At 30.3% G+C, this 19,296-nt stretch overlaps 2 protein-coding genes across 8 annotated transcripts; both read right to left on the bottom strand.

Annotated features, from left to right (window-relative positions):
* Positions 1 to 1,176: 1,176 nt before the first annotated feature.
* LOC149498450 (uncharacterized) lies at positions 1,177 to 5,317 on the bottom strand. Of its 7 annotated transcripts, none has more exons than XM_089718540.1 (7): positions 5,060 to 5,317; positions 4,627 to 4,708; positions 3,827 to 4,029; positions 2,496 to 3,737; positions 2,351 to 2,419; positions 2,041 to 2,239; positions 1,177 to 1,907 (listed from the first exon to the last, which is right to left on the bottom strand). In XM_089718540.1, exons 4-7 carry the CDS (start codon positions 3,720 to 3,722, stop codon positions 1,840 to 1,842), a joined length of 1,563 nt encoding a protein of 520 aa, XP_089574666.1. In that variant the 5' UTR covers positions 3,723 to 3,737; positions 3,827 to 4,029; positions 4,627 to 4,708; positions 5,060 to 5,317; the 3' UTR covers positions 1,177 to 1,839. The 7 variants fall into 7 exon arrangements, with proteins under 7 accessions (XP_089574666.1, XP_089574663.1, XP_089574664.1 ...); XM_089718537.1 differs by lacking the exon at positions 3,827 to 4,029 and having other exon boundaries at positions 1,177 to 1,754; positions 1,817 to 1,907; XM_089718538.1 differs by lacking the exon at positions 3,827 to 4,029 and having other exon boundaries at positions 1,177 to 1,731; positions 1,817 to 1,907.
* A 6,825-nt stretch (positions 5,318 to 12,142) lies between these two features.
* LOC149498449 (DNAse I-like superfamily protein) lies at positions 12,143 to 17,352 on the bottom strand. Its single transcript, XM_089718586.1, has 11 exons — positions 16,954 to 17,352; positions 15,933 to 15,980; positions 15,745 to 15,829; positions 15,554 to 15,625; positions 15,081 to 15,162; positions 14,684 to 14,782; positions 13,988 to 14,462; positions 13,598 to 13,785; positions 13,359 to 13,467; positions 13,122 to 13,270; positions 12,143 to 12,642 (listed from the first exon to the last, which is right to left on the bottom strand). The coding sequence occupies exons 2-11, from the start codon at positions 15,960 to 15,962 to the stop codon at positions 12,363 to 12,365; spliced, it is 1,569 nt and encodes a 522-aa protein (XP_089574712.1). The 5' UTR covers positions 15,963 to 15,980; positions 16,954 to 17,352; the 3' UTR covers positions 12,143 to 12,362.
* Between the last annotated feature and the right edge of the window lie 1,944 nt (positions 17,353 to 19,296).

Genomic DNA, 19,296 nt, shown 5'->3' with positions numbered 1-19,296 from the left:
AGTTCATTTTGATTTTGTGATGAGAAAATTCTAGCTAAACCCACTTAATTGTATTAAAATAATCAATTTAGACATTTAATTGCAAATGTTTCTCGTTCAAACACCAAAATAGAAAATACTAAAGAATTCAAACATTAAATTTATAATTATCCTATAATTTAAATTTTATTCTACAGTGCTCTTTTTTTGGGTGAAAAAGATACGGTTAATCTGCTAATATCAATTGTGTTTCAGAGTGAAAAACAAGAAAAAATATGCGAGTGGAGTGGGACAGAGTGAAAGAAATTGATGATTTAATGATTTTATAAGACAGAATGAAATGCATGGAATCAAATCAATCAGGATTCTCATAATTTTATTAAAATTATTTTTTTATCAAAAAATATAAATTGCTATTGTTATCAAATGCAATCAAGCAAAATTCAAAATTAAGAATTTGCATAACAAAAATCAAATCAAATAATTTCAATTATTTACTCACTAAAGGTCTATTAGGCAAAATTAATTATTTTAGCGGTTATTAACCATTTTAGTAATATTTAACTGTTTTAATAGCTTAAATTAACTTTTCACAAAAACATTACCATAATTTTATATCAAACATAGCCAAAATAATTTAGAATAAGAAACTCGTTAGTTGTTACTTGTTGATTATTGAAAGCTAACCCCAAAAACGAATCAAAATTCTAGCATTCATACCAAATGTTCAGTATATGAGTTGACGCTTCAACTTTATATAATAATAAATTGAAAAAAAAAAATCTGATGACATCCTTTTAATTTTTAGATTAAACCATTAAATCCTTCAACTATTAAAATCACATGTATTAAACATTTGGCCTTCTAAAATTGCACATTTTATACAATGTTCAATTATTGAATAGATATTTAATAAGTGTAATTAATACCATTCGACAAGTCCAAAGTGTCCAACAGTAGTATTCAATAGATATATTTTTATAAGTTTTAAGGGTTTAATACATCAAATGTAGAATTAAGGTGCCACTAGATATTTCTAGTAAAGCTCAGGCATCAATTTATACGCTTGTCAACTTAATAAAAGAGAGAGAATATGAGCAATCATCTTTCAACCATCTCAAATAGTTTCACGTCCGTTATCAATCTATTTTTTTGCTCAATACACATGCAAAAGAACAAATAATGTTGTTAACAATGTACTAGAACCTGTTGAAATGCTTTTCATTAAAATAAAGAATGAGCTACAAAAGGAAATTTACAGTTCATCAATAAGTTTCAACACCATTGCATCGACTGCTATTTCTATGGATAAAACATAACAAAATATATGCAAGTATGTTTTTAGAATAAGACCAATGGACAAGAATTTTCTAATGTAAGAATGACTTTTCAAAAAAAAAAAAAAAGAAAATTAGAGATCCTAACTCTTGCTGGATCGTAGCCTTCATTTCAAATCGAAACTGAAACCAAATTTACTTCCCATGGGACTGGTTGCAGGTGCAACAAAGAGAATCCAGAAAAATATGGCAGTTTGAAATTTGGTAAACAGCAACCAACTAATTCAAAAAAGAGAAACCCGATGGTTATAAAGAATGACATGAAGGAACCAGAGAAAAGTTACAAAAAGTTTCCTTCTGTTATCAAGTAGAACGTAAATTCAATTTCATTTCCCCTTCAACATGTTGACTATTGCGTGTTGGTTTCTGACTTCACCATGATGCCCAATTCCCAAATTTGCAAACATCCCCTGACCTTAGGTTAATAGTTCAGACACCCTTAGCAAAAAGAAGGTGTGTCAAAAACATAACTTGTATGCACAAAACAAAAATGATTCTACCTTACTGGACCAAGGCTGCTTTACTATAATGGTTTCCCTTCATCTTTTCCATATATACGTTGAAGTTCACGAGTTGCAGCTAGAAAAGATTCTGTAAGGATTAATAGCATGCATGAGAAGGAAGGCAGTATTTATAGATCAAAAAATCATAGGGGAAAAACAATGGAAGAGAATGGATATGCAAATATCAGAGCAACACAAATAAGCTAGATACTTCTCATCACCTTTCCAAAGGCGAAATGACTTCTGGTTGATGGGTGATCCAGTTATTGTCTGAATAACATCAAACAGCATATTCTGAGGTGTGCTTCTCAGCTCTTGAACAATCCCATAGATGGTCTTCCCATTATCAAAATATATGTGATTATTGGGGTGTTTTGTTTTGCAGTTAGCATGTCGCTCAAACTCATAAGCATTAACTACCTACAAAAAAATAAATTTAGTATATTGGCTACACATTCGACTATTTTCAGTTCTTTATCCAAAGTTTGCTCAGGGCTTTTAATTGACAAAGGATCATATGAACATGCTTACCTTCGTGAAGTTGCATATCAGACAGCCACATAAATATCCAGAGCCTTTTATAATACCACGAAGCTCCTTCTGATATGCATGATAACCAGAAATTTCAGTAAAGGATAAAATTATTTGAAAGATATGCATAAAAATTAAAAATTACCTCCCGAGACCAAGCTATATACTTTACAGGAACTCCATCAAGCATACCAGTGGATAGCAAACTCCTGACGTTTGAAGGGAAGTTGTTTGGAGGGACCTTCTTAGATGTTCTAACGTCTTCTTTCTTCTTTGAAGCATTTTCAGTTCCAGAGCAAGTGATATGGGCAGCAGACACAACCGCAGCCACATTTGGTTTGACCATTTCTTTCTCATTTAGAACTTCTGAACTTTGAAGAGAAGATTGAGCCATCAACAAGTCATAATTGGATATAAGTCTTCCTGAAGGATTTGCATCATCATCATCATCGTAGCCGCCAAAGGATATTATAGTACTCTCTCCTTTACTAAAAGAGTTGCCAATTGACATATTGTTGTTATCACCTTTATTGTAAGCTTGATCCATTAAAATGGTGTTGTCATTTCCTTTGCTGAAGAGGTGCCCCATTGATAAGATATTTTCATCTGACTTATAAGTTTGACCAATAGATATGATATTGTCACACTTACTAAATGAATGACTCATTGCCATGATACTGTCGTTCTCTTTGTAAGTTTGACTCAGTGGTATATTGTCATCTCCCTTACTATAGGGTTGTCCCATTGAAATGAAAATGTTACCCTCCCTCTCATAGGGTTCACCCAAAGACATGATGTTGCCATCTCCTTTGTTATAACTAAGACCCATCGACATGGTATTTTCATCCTTCACATATGCATTTGATGACATAGTATTATTGCTGTCCATCCTATTGTAGTCATGTTCCATTGATACATGCATGAAATTTCCAGCTTCCTTGACCTGGCTAACTTTCACTTTTCTAATCCCACCATAATTTATCGTTGATCTAGGATCTTCTAGTGCGTGAGACATGGATAAACCAAATGAGGAATCATTCCCAAATGGATCCTCATCTACTTTCCTCCCCAATGGAATATTTCTGTCATCAAAATTGGCAGTCCTTGCAGAATCAGAATCAAAAGAACGTTCAGAAAAATGCTCAGAGATTGATTGAAAACTAGAAGAATTTCCCCATGGGGAAGAAACATTTGAATTTAAGAATCCTGTAAATAAGTTGTTGGTTGCAACTCCCACTGCCTGTTTCTTGTTGGAAAATAGCTCTGCCTCAGGACCATCCATAAACCACTGATGAGAACGCTTCAACTCACTTCTAGCTGGATTATCATAATTAATCTCACCATCATTTATTGACCCAGCACCTTTTGACATCCAGAAGCCTTGATTCTGGAAGGAATGTCACATAAAATTACTTAGAAGTCCTTATCATATCAATAGAGAACAATAGGAACAGTATCACATTGCCAATTACGTACCAGAAAGTGAAATTTTCCACGTCCCTTCCTCTAATCCAATCCAATTTTTCAGTAAAAACAAAAATAGATTGAGGGAGTGAGGGGAGAGGAAAGGAGTGGCAAATTAGACTTTTATTACTATCACTCTTCTAGAGCTTTAGTTCCCATCATTAAGTGAGCCATGTAAAATTAAAACCTTGAACAATTTCATCTCAGTGCATAATCTGTCAATAATTTCCAAAACCATTAAGTTGTTCTTGTAAAGCTGTAATGGTATATCAAGCTAAAAGGCAACATTGATGTTTGGAAGTACTAAATTCAAAGCATTTCTCCTAAGTTATTAACTAAAAGGGCGAAAGATCTAAATGCTTATCCTCTACACACATTGAACAAGTTCAAACTAAAGTTGTAACCAAATGCTATAATTCATTTTTGTCTAAACCTAAGACTTCATGAATTATAGATTAATAGTATGAATTGCAACACATAAAAATTCTTTAAAAGCAAAAGCTGATAAGAAGTATGCTCATCAAACTAAAAAAAAAATGTGAGAAAAATTTCACATGAGCGGACATATGCAATATACTTGTCAGTGCTGACTGCTCTTGAAAAGCACAAGAAAAGGAAATCAAAGATTTCGAAGTGACACCTGGGCCAATTGAATGTGTATTTCAAACCAACAAGCACACTCAAAGTTCTCAAGTTCTTAAAACCTAAACTTCACAGTCAATATTAGCACATCTCAGTTCTCATATTACAAAAACCACACTTGAAAAAAGTTCAACAAAAAGTTCAAATTTGGATAGAAACAAGAAATATACCATTTCTAATTTCATTTTCTTTCCCCTTATCTGCAATGAGCTATTGATCCTCCTGGCAACTAATGGCCCACCTGAAGATTACCTGAAAAAATGGGAAAAAGAAAACCATCAATTATCACTCAATCACTGTTTGGTAGCAGAGAAAACTAGGAAAAGAAAAAATAAACTGAAAAATTACATGTTAAATCCTCCAAATTTTCCAGTAACAGACAATTAAAATCTCACTGAACCAAGCCTCATGCAGCCAAAAGCTTTCGTTTAAAAGTGGAAAATCGAAGAAAAGAGCCATTAAGACCTATACTTATAATTTTATTTTTCTTCACTTTCACTAACAATCGAACAATAAGCAAAAAAAATCAAATGCAATAATGGAACACAAAAACCCTAAACGCAAAACAAATAAAAAGAGGGAAAATATTCAATTTGTACGGACCAGTTACTGGAATAAAAATGCAAAATACATATGAAGTTTTTAGCACCACACGTTTCTTTTTACGGGCGATCGAAGATATCCGGCGCCAAATGGCCGGACTATGTGCCGCCGATTGTACGGACAATGATTTCGGCGAGATCTAGGGAGCGGAAAAGGTTATTAGATTTTAAGTTGTCTTAGGAGAGAGAGGGGATTTTGATTCGGTACATAGAGGTACTGCTTCATTAAGTTGCAACTACTTGTGGCAATCGGGCTGGATGCCCGTGGCGCGAGTTGGGGATTAATTTAGAGAATTTTTTTTGTTTTTAGATTTTTCAATTTTAAGATATTTCTTAAATTTTCCAATAAAATAAAAATATAAAATATGCAATGCGACTACGGTCGATTCAAAAAATTCAACAACAATATGATTTTGAATAAAATATTCAAAAAAATTATTTAGTAACTCATATTAAACTTAATAAAAATAAATAATTTAATCATAAATAAATTCACTATTAATAATCAACATAATTAATATAGTAGTTGGTTTGCACTACCTCAACACAATCATAACATATAAAAGAAGTGTCCACATATTGGCATTTGGCTTTTAATTTCTAACAACTTTTTTTTTTTTTTTTTGAGTGATGATATTTGGCTCTTTGAGCTAGCTCAACCCTATTTTCTTCTTCCTCACATTAATGGCTTTAAGTAATTTTGTAGAGAAATTTTTGTAGGAAGCTGAAGCTTTAGATTTGGTGGGAATGATGAGAGAAAGGAATTATGTTCATTATTATGATAGGAGAAGAAATTATTTTTATCTTAGGATAATAGATTGCATTGGAGAAATTCTTAGATAAACTATGTTTATGACATTATTTATAATCTAATCCAATGATATATTGTCATGTTGATAAAAAAAATTATCACAACTTATTGTAATTAAGTATAGTAAAATTAGCTCTTTTAGTATTTTTCAGAAGCATATAATTGTTCCCTCATCCGCCATTTTCTATCTCTACCATCAACGGTCTTCCCATTATTTCTACCCATAAAAATCAAACTATTTGGCCATTTATCCCCTTTTTCTTCTTATGACTTTCATTCATGAAAATCGTAAGCATCCATTAGAGTTTGCAATGATGGAGAAGAAAAACGATAACCAATATAAAATTGTTGTTAGGCTTAGGTTATTTTATATTAATTCACATTAGAGTTCTTTTGTAATTCTAAATTTACGGAAAGAACGTTAATAAAGATTTGCTCTGTTTATGGATCTAAATTGCGATAAAATGAAATTAATTTAACCTTTAAATTTCCTCTCTATCTATGTATTGGAATTTTAATTTTCTTTACGACAATCTCAGCCTTTTACTTTTGTGATTCAAACATGAAAAAAAAAGAATTAGTTACCAGAAATTAAAAGAATGTGAAAATAAAGAGTCAAATTACCTTTGTATTTGATGAACTTAATATGAGAAGCAAGTCACTGTTTATATATATAGTGAAATATATGAACAAGGAATAGAAGAAATTGAAATTCTTTCCATTATTAGAAATTGAAGAGGCGTGTGTAGTTTAAGAAAGATAACAGGTTATTGCCCATTGTGTACTCCAGTTAATTAACTAATTATGTTAATTTTACCATATCAAGCTTTTTAATTATTATACGATGTGACAATCTTTAAATAATAGACTAATTTTCACCCGGTATCTTCAACTTAGATAGTTATCATTTTATGATATTTTATCTTAAATTTGTCATTTAAAATTGTCTCAACTTTAATTTATACAACGCAAAAATCTTTCTTATCTTATTTTGATGAAACACATATGAATTGACAATCGAAGTAAATTAAAAAATAAAAATAAAGCGATTTTAGCATAAAATCTTGGGAATGAGAAATTCTCTCCTAAACCTTGTTTTAGTTTCTATCTCTTCTCATATTCTCTTTTAACTCTCTCCAACTCTATTTATCCTAACCATCATTTATGAATTACAATCCAAATTTTTATAAAAAATCTAGTTCTTTCTTCGCTCTTTTTCTTCCTTGATTTATTTTCCTTGCTTTTTCCAGTAACCAAACAGAGCCAAACTCAAATAAATTGTTTGAAATAGAAAAAAATGAACACAATCAAAAGTTTAGCAAATTTGATGGGCTTATCTTGCCAAGCGGAGAAGATGAACACATAGGCGAAGAGGACTCTTTTGACAAATGAGACAAAAGTTTTAACTTTTAATTTTGATGCCTCCATTAGAATGTCTCAGAAAGGAATGGTTTCCAAATACAGATACGGTTCACCTTCTTGCATTAGATAAAGAGGATTGGTGAAGATCAATTTCTTAAATTTTCCTATTTGGTAGGGATATTTCTTTATCCAAGTCATATTTATTACATTTTGTCATGTTTTTGTTTGTATTTAGTCTGAAAAAAGCTTCAGCAATGAAATATTCCCAAAACTTAGATATTATTTTGAGAGTAAAGTTGTGTATTTAGGCTTTACCTGCTTAGGGATCGATCTCCCTCGGTAGAGTATTAAATATATATACATACTAGGTGAAGATCCATGCTTTGCGCGGATTTCTCTGTTATTGTACATTATATACATTATTTAGATATTACTTGATAAGACAATCATAATTGCTAAACTTTGATTAATAAAATGATTTTATTATTTTTATTTATGCCTTTAGATAAATTTTCAACTTACTTAAAATGTTATATATTTTAAAGTAAAAATTTTAAATGAAAATATTAAATTCTTAAAATATTAATAGATATTAGATGGGAACCAACACAAATATTGATTAAATTTCAAAAAATCTTTATGTACATGTCATTAGATTTTTAAACTTATGTTTATTACCCTTAATTTTAAAGTTTTAAGAATATTAGATTATAGATTATTCATTTTAAATTTATTCTTGATTTTTTTGCTAAATATTAAAGGCATGAGTTATTACAATAATAAAATATTAAATTATTTTCAAGGGGAAAAAAAAGATGATTATCAATTCACCTGAATGTTAATAAAGGAGATTAAAAATCATAAAATTTGTAAAAAAAATAAAAGAAAATACTAAGATAGGATAGTGTCAATTCTAGCCTTTTAAAGTTTTTTATTGATTCAGGTTTATATATATTAGTCATTTCTTTGACTTAGTTAGGAATGACAAAATCAATCTGACTTGAAAGTATGCACCCAATCTGAGCCCAGTCAAACTCAAATTCTAGGTTGTGACTGGGTTCAGATAAGTTATGGGTAAAACTCGAAAGTTTTATTTTAGGTGTAGATAAGGTATGGATATTACTGTTATAAGTCCGAACCAAATCCTCTACCCAAAATTCAAACCTTGAGATATTAAAAAGTTTATTATTTTTTTAAAATTATAATATGAAATTTTTAATAAATTGGATTTCTTATAGTAAATTATCTATATAAATTATAACTTTATTTTTAATTTATTGTAGTATAATGCAAAATAACTTCACTCTAGTTTTCATGTATTAATTTGAATTGGTCAAATTTTTTAAAATCTTAGACTTTGAATTTAAAATTTAAAATTTAATATTTGATTTAAACTTTAATTTCAAATAATGGAGAAAAATCATAATGATAATAGTAATCTAGAGTGTTCAGATAATAATATTTACATTTTGTGATTTTGTTATATGAGTTTTTTAGTTATTTCGTTAATTAATTTTTGTTATAATCACACTTGGAGAATCTGCTACTACTACATTTGAGTGTAGTATTATGATAAGAAGAACAACTTTGAAATTAAAATTTTACTTTATCATTGGCCGAATGCATAAATTCACCCATAAACTTTATTAATTTAACATTGCAGTACCCTCAACTTTTACTCTGACCCATTAAACACTTTAATTTATAAAACTGCACCTATTTAATACTTCAATTTTCAAAATTATTTTATTGAACACTTCAACTTGCAAAATTAGAGCAGTTAAATACTTATTAAAAAGTTAAAATTTATGAAAATTATTATTCCAAAAGTCATGCTAACTACATATCAAGTCAACATTTTACAGATAAAAGCCAAAAATCTGAAAAATTATTGATATTGGTGTCATAAGGTGTGTAATATTAACAAAATTTACAAATTCAAGTGCATGATAAGTCATCCGCAAAGTTTAAAATGCCACAAGATTAAAGTTACAAAGTTCAGTAATAAATTTATGCATTCAGCCATTTGTTATTATTCAACCATTTATTTAGATATTAATTTATTTTCATATTTTTTATGTATTATATAAATTATTTGGATAAATACTTTAATTTTTTTTTTTAATTCAATATAATTTAATTTTTAAATAATATGGTCAGTAGATAAATGAGCATTCGTAGGTAATACATATCCATGGGTATACTCAAACCTATCAAGTTTGGAGATTGGTGTAACATTCCCTACCCGATAAGGCATTGGGTAGAGTATGAGAATTAAGATGGGATTGGTTTGGATATGAGTGTTGCACTACCCAATCCAAACCCTACCTATTGTCATTCCTAGACTTAGTGTCAGTGCCCCTTTAGGAAATCATATAGGTTCCCATTTAAGATTCTATGCCAAAAATCACAGTTGATCTCTATAGTTAGTGGCTATTGGAGTCTTGTGTGTAAATTATAAATTGGCATCTAGTAAATATTTATATTCTATCAGATGCCCTTTCCTAAGTTTTGGATATTTATGTGAAAATTATTAATGTCTTTGTGGAATTATTATTCTTTTTCTTTTCCTTTTTCGAAATTATTGATGTCTTTTTGTTGTTTACTCAATTAAGGACTTACTTAAGGCAAAGGCGAGCGCTTGGCTTGCGAGACGATGAGCTTTGGTCTCACTTAAGGCACGGACGAGCACTTAACTCGAAAGGTGCTTCCTTTAGGCTCACCTAGAGCATAGGCGAGAGCGAGCACTTAACTTGGAGAAGTTGCTTAATTTAGCTCAGAGAAGATGCTTAACTTTCTGAAAGCACTTAACCTTTTTTTTTAGCTCACTTAGAGGACGGCGAGATGAGCTCTTAGCTCAAAAAAGGTACTTAACATTTAACGCACTTAGCCTTTTTTTTTTTTTTTAATTTACGTAAAATATGGTGAGGTGAGCCATTAGCTCGAATAAAATGCTTAACCTCTTAAAGACATTTATCCCTTTTTTTAAATTCACTTAGAGTATGATAAGATGAGTCTTTAACTTAAAAGAAGATGTTTAACCTTTTGAACGCATTTAATTTTTTTTTAGTTCATTTAGAGTATGGTGAGATGAGCCCTTAGCTTGGAGAATATGTCTAATATTTTGAAGACACTTAATCTTTTTTAGCTCACTTAAAGTATGGAGAGATGAATTCTTATTAAGGCGCTAACCTTTTGAAGGCACTTAGCCTTGATACTCACTTGAAGCTTAAATGCTTTCATTGGTGGCTGTTAAAATTTAAAGTTGAATTTTCCTTTAATACCTGGTATTTAGCTAAATAATGCCTTTTTGCAGTTCTTAATAAACAAATAAATAATTATTCTATCAACAATCTGATTATCTCATCATGAGATAATTTAAACAATAGTCAATAATAAATTATCAATTAGAAAAATAATCAATAGCTCCATTGCCAAATTAAGTATATCTCACCTTGTAAATCATGTATACATGGACAAAATATTTAAATATACTCTTTTTTTTCTTTTGATTGTGATCACCTTCTTTATCTTTAATGGCCAAATTTATTTAATCTTGTTCTTTAATACATGCACTTGATTTATTAATAATAAATCTATATATCTCAAATAAATAAATATTTTTTTAATAATATGATTATCTCGTCATGAGAAAAATCAAACAATAATCAAAATAAATTATTAATTAGAAAATAATCAATCGTTCATACCAATGTAATCATAACTCATCTTATAAAGGGGGCACATATAAATATAACTTCGCCAAATTAAAGAACACTTGATTTGATTATTGTTATTCGTTCGTTTATTTTATTTTTTTATTCATATATATGCTTCCATCAATCAGAATTTCGAGATTTTTGCTTGTGCAAATGCAAATAGATGGACTTTTCTATAGGATTTTAACTGAAAAGCAAGACGACACTGTGTATAAATGTGTCGTTGGTTAAAAAAAAAAGGTGCCTTCCTCTTTGTTTTTGTATTATAAAAATAGATTTTGTATCGTAAAAATAGATTTAGTAGGGTAAAAATAGTAGTAATTTTTACTGGTACATGCAAAAGTAAATACAATTGCCCCACAAATATATCCACAATATGTTTTTATTGAATTTAAAAAAATATTAACAAAAGAAACTTATCTTCTTCCCTTTCATGAATTATTATCAAATAATATAAAAAAAGAATTCTAAATTCAGAACAATGTGTCCGACATGGGATTTAATCTTTCAAACGTAGAATTTAATCTTAATATAATAATCACTCAAGTCTCAAACACAAACAGGCCTCTACAGTTTTTTTTTTTTTTTTTCCTTTAACTAAATTTCTAACCATCGTTAACATATTTTGGTATCATGGATTGACAAATATACCCTAAAAAAATATATATTTGAGAACTTTAATTTTATTAGTTGAAAAAATAGAAAGGAAGTTGAATAGACTAATAATTAAATTGAAATACCTTACTTAATTAAATATATTTCTTTAATATATTTAATAATAATTTGATTAAAATTAATCCTAACTCAATTAGAATTTTATTTGAACTCAATCACAAATTCTATTAGATTTACTTCAATAATTATAAAAGGCTAATATGGTACAAGAACTCTCTATATCTATGGGTTCCTTCTTAATTAACGCACGCAAAAAAAATAAAAATGAAAAAAAAAAAAAAAAAAAAAAAAAAAAAAAAAAAAAACCTTCACCTCCATCAATCTTGATCTACCCAATTCTCTTTTCTCTGCTTCTTTGTCACTTCAAACTCAGAGCCAACACAGACTAATCTTCATATGCCTACTTTCCTCAATCCCGTATATTTACACGTCAAAAAATTAGCATGCAACTAGCAATGCACGCCCCCATTTGCTAATAACCCTTCTTTACATCAAAATATTAACCAAGCTACGCAACGACAACGGTAATTCTTTCTTTTTCATATCTTATAATTTTTGCAATGATCAATAGAAACAACAAAATTGATCTTAGCCACGCAACACACGCCCGCCGAGCACGCCGTCCCATACCCTTAAAAATGCTGGTGATGGTGGTGGTGTGTGCGGCGAGCGAGTGTGTCGGTGCGTTTGACTATATTTTACAAGATGATGCTCAGATTACATAATAATAATTATTATTATTGTATTCTGGGGGCTGTATTTATGCAGCTTTGTGCCCTGGAAATTATCAAAAGTTCCTCAGCTTGTACTTTGGCTACATAACCTGATTGCAAAACAGAACTTGTTGAAGATCTACCTGACTTGTAGTTTGAGTTGGATTTGCTGACTTTTGAGTTTGAATGCTCGACTTCGACCGAAAATAACGAATAAACAGGTCTATGGTCTGAGAATTTAGATTCTCCTCTCACATACCATATTTGTTTAAGACCTTCACCTTTCCACAGGATTCGATCGCACCTGCTCATTGTAACAACATAAACATGTTAATGTTAGAGGAAACCAATCATGTGATACAACACACTGAAATGTCAAAACTTTGTGCTTGGTAAGTAATTAACAATGAATAAACATTTGATTAATATGAAAACAACATTTTATTTTATTAAATTCATGAGACAAAAGCTATATATGCAGAAGCTTTATTGCTTTAAGTCAACTCCAATGCTACTAATGTTCCCAGGCAAACCACGTTGGCTATGGAGGATTATAATATTAATTAATTAGATGTGTCGGTTGATTATCTTATTGGAAAATTTCATTTTACCATTTAATAACTGAGTAATGCAGGAGAGTCAGCAAGATAAAAGTAAATTAGTGAAGAAAAGTAAATATATAAGAACAAGTAGCAGGACGGTTGAATATAATAATGTGGAAGATAAAAAAAAAAGGGATTTAAAGAAAAGGGATAATGGAAGAAAATTTGATAGCTTACTTACCATGCAGGAGTTCGACGTTTTTCTTTAGATTTTGATGTCTGTACAACGTAATGATCGGAATTAGTAAGGTACTTATAAGTTGGAGCGAAATATATCCTCCCTTCTTCCCATCCTTTAAAAACTCGACCAGCTCTTTGCTCTATCTTCAACTGCAAAATGAAACCAATTGTACATATGAATTAACTAAAAGGATATAATCTTAACGTGAAACTTCAGTATTTGTGTCTTTATATATACCTGATCTTTCTCTAAAAGTGCTTGCCAGTCATTCTTCTTCAAAAGCTCGTACGTGTCACCATAACTAGCAGCAAGCCTATAATTCAAATCTCCGAGCCATATAATCTTGCTGAGTTGATAAAAAAAAAAAAGATTAAAGAGAAGATTAGTAATTCATTAAACTTAAAAAAATGAAAGAACGTCAATCATGTATTTTGCATGTAATGAAATGGAGGAGAAAAGTAGAGATAGAGAATTACTCATGATCTAATATACTTTCGGGCCAACAAGGATCTCCATATGGATTAGAAAACCTTGTTCTCTTTAATATTTCTGATACATCTGAATTTCTTCTAACCTCATCACCTTCTTTCTCCCCGGAAGTTAAGTGCGTGCAGACAAAGCAAAATGAGGTTTGGTGCAATGTCATACTAATTGAAATTGAACCCTATTGACAAGAGGAAACAAAATTTAAAATATAGCAATGTAATCTGATCTAGAGCATGTAGTTTTTGCCCCGAAAAGAGATTGTTTTTACAACTTGAACATGAGATGTTTCAATCCTAAAAGAATGACTTTCATTAACAATGAAAAATAAGTATGAGATTGTGAATTAATTTTGCAAGATTGCATCAAAGGCTATATCTAACCTTATTGCCAAGGTAACCCATAATGCCGCGCCCGACGCATGAGACCTTCAAGTTGCTAATATGCTTGTAAAGGTCTGATCGAACCCATACGCAAAGGAAGATCCCAACCATTTGCTTGCTTGCTGCTAAGCAATAACGCCGCTGGTTAGGACCGCCGGACGAGCGTGGCGGACCAGGAGAGCCTTCATTGCCAGAGCTTAAATTAAGTAATCTTTCAAAATCCTCATTGCCAAGCTCATCTTCTAACGAGAGCAAATCAGAGAAGCTGAGTCTTGGTTTCAGGACAGCTTGTTGATCAGGCTGTTGTGAAGATACAGTGGCATTGGAGTAATTATGAGGAAGTTCCTGGTCATTCTTGTTGCTGTTGCTGTTGCTGTTGAGCGCTTGTCGAATTATTGAAAGCCACTTGACAGCTGGGCCATTGTCCTCTGCCCCAAGGACGTTCCCTGCATTTAGCGGCACAATTTCCTGGAACCTGAGCCACAACTGCTAATAAGTCCGAGGTTGAAACATTCAAAATCTAAGTACTAAAGTGTACTAAAATTTCCAATCGGACCAAAGACATAAATCTTTTTGATTTCTTTTCAGAAATATGCTTTAGATATTTTTGGAAAATCTATCCAAAAATATATTTCCATTATTTATATGATCAACATATGTCAAGCAATTAGAATGTAGGGAGAGAGAGAGGAATACCCGAGTACATAGATATCAGCAGGTGACTTTAACCAATCTCTCAGGTTCAAGTCCTCGTGAGGAGACTTCCCTCCAACATTCCATGTCCCCACAAACATCCTGTTAAACAATAATTGAACGCCTCCAATTATCATTTCATATCTCATAAACAGAAAAAAATCATATAACTTCAGCTTCTAAGAAGCAAGCGTTTTCATAATTCATTTATTAATAGCTGCACATCCGAATATTAATTTCCAATTTTTTTAAAAAGAAAATTAGACTCCCTGAAGTTTAAAACTGTAGTCTCAAAGTAGACGATTTTAATATTTCTAAACTACAAATTTTTTTTTTTCAAAATTTTACAACTAATTATCATTAATTAATGAAAAATAATGACTCGCAATCAAAATTATACCTGAGATTCAAAGAATCCACTACCGGTTCCGCCTCCATTCTCGACCGTTTAAGTCCGTTACTTGCTTCCATCAACCACCCTTCTGGTAAATTTTAAAAACAAAAAATAACGAAAACAATCCTGAAGTTAAAAATTTAAAAAAAAAAAAATCCAAAACGCATGAAAAACACTACAGTAAAATTCAAAAATATTCCTGTACTTCGCCATCCACGTGGCACAGTAACGGTTCTTCGCAACTAACCAAAAACGGGTCAATAACAAGGGACCGCTATTTTTTCCCCATTCAGTTTTCAATGTTTACGTTCAAGTCATCAATCATCCACGTCCAATCATATGTTATTCAAATCGAAGTCGTCGATCTGACGGCCCTGAGCCACACTATAGCGTATTAAGTACTCCGATTTGACGGATGAGATTTAAATCAGTACGAAACCTATAGTAATAAAGTCGCCGGTCTACAGTCAAATAATTACCTGAGAAATCTTCCGGTACGACGACGTAATAGTCCTCGTCTGAGCAGCTTTTCCTTCTCTCCGTTCTTTTATCTGCGGCCCAACCAACCCGCAACACTTCAGTTTCATAATTCAATTTTCATTTTTCTTTTAAAGTTTAAATAAAATCGGCACAAGAAATCCGATACGATATTTTAAACCCGAAATTTCACCTTTTATGCAATAATCCGAATGAAACTCGTCTGCTCCACTTTGTATATTAAGCCATTTCCTTGCAACTATTTTAGGCCACGCATACTAAAACGACATAAGAAAAAAAATTATATAACGAAATCAATTTCTGTTACGGTAAAAACGATATATCGGCAAAAATAAGATATCGGAATATTGAAATGCATACCTTGGAAATCTTTCTCATCTCTGTTCTCATTGCTAAGCCGTCTGATCTCTAGAAAGTTGAAACGAAATTAAAAGAAATCAAAAACCCAGAAATGGACGTAAAAGAAAGCATTAGTGTGATAAGAAGATTGTGGATTAAGCAGGAAGGATATTTTCAAGAAGGTTTATAATTAAATAGTGAAAGTCTCTGCAAATGTAAACAAAACAAGAGTTTAAAAAAATGGCAAGAAAGACTTAAAAAAGACCCAATTGCACAGGAAATCAAATTATAAATGGTAAGTTTGAGCAATTATATGGGGAAATTTGTACTTGTTTAATTAAATTAAATCATTTGTTTAAGAGATTAAATTAGTGTCAAATGGAGTTTTCAACGGAGATTAGAAAAGAACAAGTTGCAGGGGAAATGGAGACAGGCAGGTTACCTAAGAGAGAAGCTTAGAAGGAAACAAGATTTAAAAATTGAAAAAGAAAAGGATATAAAAATTGAAGTGTGATAAGGAAGAGAGAGAAACGGCCAGTTGTTCCTTTTTCTTTGATGAATATATATTTTTTCTTTTACGAGCTTTTGGGTTCAACACTTTACAGAGAGGAAGACAGAGCGGAAGATGAAGATTTTAACAATGAAAAAAAATAGTTTTCTTCTTTTCTTTTTCCTTTTTAGATCTTTAAAAGAGGAATCAAATCTCAATCAAACCCATAACAGAAAAATTTAAAAAGTTGCCTTTTTTTCTCAAGGATTGAATCTTAGGAAAAAAGAAAACCCAAGATCTTGATTTAAAAAAATCTTAAGAAAAAGAAAGAAAAAACAGGCAATGAAACAGAGGAACGAAAGAAACAGAGGAACTAAACCAAACAAAGGAAATAAACAAAACAGAGGAATTAAAGAGAGGTCAACGACATTGCCAAATTAGATACAAAATCAAAAAGGTTAATAGGAAAGGAAACTGAAAGAATACTAGAAAAAGAAGGAATAATAGTAAAAGCACAGAAATTGAGTAAAGAAAGAAAGAGAAAGAACTTACAGAGCAAAGAGTTGACAAGAAATGAAGTGAAGTTTCAATCTCTCAGAACAGAAATGGGAAATAAATTAATTGATTGAACAGTGCAGGCGAGAAAGAAAAAGTCTGACTTTGTTGTACATATTGCTGCTCTCTGAGTCTCCTCTTTTACCGAGCTTTCCTTTTCATTTCATTTTCTAGTGAGAAAGAGAGAAAAAAGGAAAGAAGACATAGATTGTATATATGGTTAGAGTGGTGAGTTTTTAGTTTGTTTGGATGTATTGGTTGGTTTGGTTCATGGGAGAAATAAAAACCCAGAGAGGATAGTTTGGGGGCGTTCCTCGTAAATGCAAAAAGGGGCTTTTGCTTCTCAAATTTATAAGTGACATTCAGAAAGATAGATTTGAGAGAGAAAGATACAGAGAGAGATGAAAAAACTCGTCGCGAAGAAGAGGTTTTTTTTTTTTATATGGAAAGAGCAATTTCTTACTGTTGCAATTGCAAAAGTGGTTTCTTTTTAATATTTTTTAAAATTAAGTGGATCTTTTTCTTTATTTGTTATTTTTACACTGAAATATTAATCATATTCTTTTTACTAATTTACGAAACAATCCCATTTAAGCATGCTTAGCTGCTCATACCGCTGAATGTTAATAATTGGTGCAGTTTTAACTGTAGTTGCTATTAAAATATAAAATAATTATAAAAAATATAATTATTTTTATATAATATGATATATAAGATATATATTTAAAAAAAATTAAAGTGAATATTTTTTTATTTTATGTCCTATATAAATAAAAATATTAATTAAATTTTCTAAAATAATTTGTAATAAAAATTATTGTGTTCAAAATTACAAATAAAATGAGTATGAAAAAATGTTAATTGAAAAAAGAAATTTCATTAATAGTTATTTTTAACAGGTTAATTAAGTCCAAATACAATATTCAAATCAGTTGCTATTTGATACGAAAATAACATAATTGATTCAGTCACAATTAAAACTCATCATCCCTTCGTGCAGGTGTATTTAATTGAGATCGAATTCGAAAACTCTTCACACATGCTCAGTTTACGTTGCCAACTAAGCTGCAACTCGTAGATGATAATAAGAATTATTAATTGTAACTTTATAATTAATGACATCATTAAATAAAATAAAAAATAATTCAGAAGACTATATAATTTAATTTTACATTTATCTTATGAATTTTTAATTATCATTGTTTCTATTAAACTATAAAAACTTAACTTATTGAATAAGATGATTTTTTGCCTTCACATTCCGATGACCTTCTTATTTAAAAAGACATAACAGATACACTCTTAAAAATTCAACATATAATATTTTCAAAATTAGAGTATAGTACCAAAATATGTGCAATATATATATATATATATAAATTTTTGATTTTCTTGTAAAGTTCTAATTTTGTAAATTGTTTGTAAGTAAATAAAAATAATCAAGAAATAAACACATTATAAATTTATATGGAATTTCATAACAAATTTTACCTTAAAATTCAATTTAATTTTATCAACTCTTTCAATCAAATCAATTTAAAATTAAATTTGTAGACGATTTTTTTCAGATGAATCCTAAAAAATAAAAAGACTGATTATGTGATACCTGATCAGTGATGCTATTATTTATTGCAAGAACTATTGGTTTAATCAAAATTTTATATTATTTATTTTATTTTGAAATCGAGTTAATTTTTTATACTACTTTCTTTTGAAGAATTTCTATTATATATTTTTATATTTATATGGGATTTTTTTTTTTTTTTTGGAAGTATCATAAAGAAAACAATAGTATTTCACAATTATTATCAGTCGTCAATTCTACAATGCAGCCTTCAGGTGATGGAAATGGACCAAAAAGTGCACAAAGTCAATTTTGTCCTATAAAAGATAAAAAAAATGTGTGGAATTTAAATGTCTCTTTTGAGGGAAGAAATTTGGCAAGTCTAATGTTGCAGGATTTTGAGTGCTGTACAAAGGTTTTTTGGTAATTTTAAGCACATTATTTCAAATTTTTGAGTTTCTATAGATTTTCTAGAAGGTGCAACAGGTGAAACTACCACTTTGAAGGGCATTTGAATCGGTAGAAACAAACTTGTTTGCCTCTGCATTCAAGTCATAATCCCTTGATTCTTTATATTTCTCTCATTTTTCTTTTATTTTTGTTGTTTTCCTCGTGAACACTTCTTATTTTATTCCAAATAGGTCCGACTTATTGGTTCATTTATTTCAAGACACTTTGATACATCTAATTTTAGACCAAATATTGTCACAGAATTGTCACTAATTTAGTAAATATAGTTCATAATGTTTTCCCAACCACTTTTCACTTCCCATAAA

Source organism: Jatropha curcas, chromosome 2 (assembly GCF_041381405.1).
Source record: "Jatropha curcas cultivar XTBG-Jc1 chromosome 2, XTBG_Jcur_1.0, whole genome shotgun sequence".
NCBI lineage: Eukaryota > Viridiplantae > Streptophyta > Magnoliopsida > Malpighiales > Euphorbiaceae > Jatropha > Jatropha curcas.
The sequence above is the reverse complement of the archived record's forward strand: the minus strand, read 5'-3'. Positions and strand labels throughout refer to the sequence as shown.

Excerpts from the sequence above, each read along its gene's own strand:
- LOC149498450 (XM_089718537.1), bottom strand. Across the intron at positions 2,420-2,495 it reads ATATAGCTTGGTCTCGGGAG|AAGGAGCTTCGTGGTATTAT; the intron begins GTAATTTTTAAT and ends CATGCATATCAG. Across the intron at positions 1,908-2,040 it reads GTCATTTCGCCTTTGGAAAG|AATCTTTTCTAGCTGCAACT; the intron begins GTGATGAGAAGT and ends TAATCCTTACAG.
- LOC149498449 (XM_089718586.1), bottom strand. The coding sequence starts at position 15,962 with ATGAGAACAGAGATGAGAAAGATTTCCAAG. Across the intron at positions 14,783-15,080 it reads GTGGATTCTTTGAATCTCAG|GATGTTTGTGGGGACATGGA; the intron begins GTATAATTTTGA and ends ATTGTTTAACAG. Across the intron at positions 13,271-13,358 it reads CACTTTTAGAGAAAGATCAG|TTGAAGATAGAGCAAAGAGC; the intron begins GTATATATAAAG and ends TTCATTTTGCAG.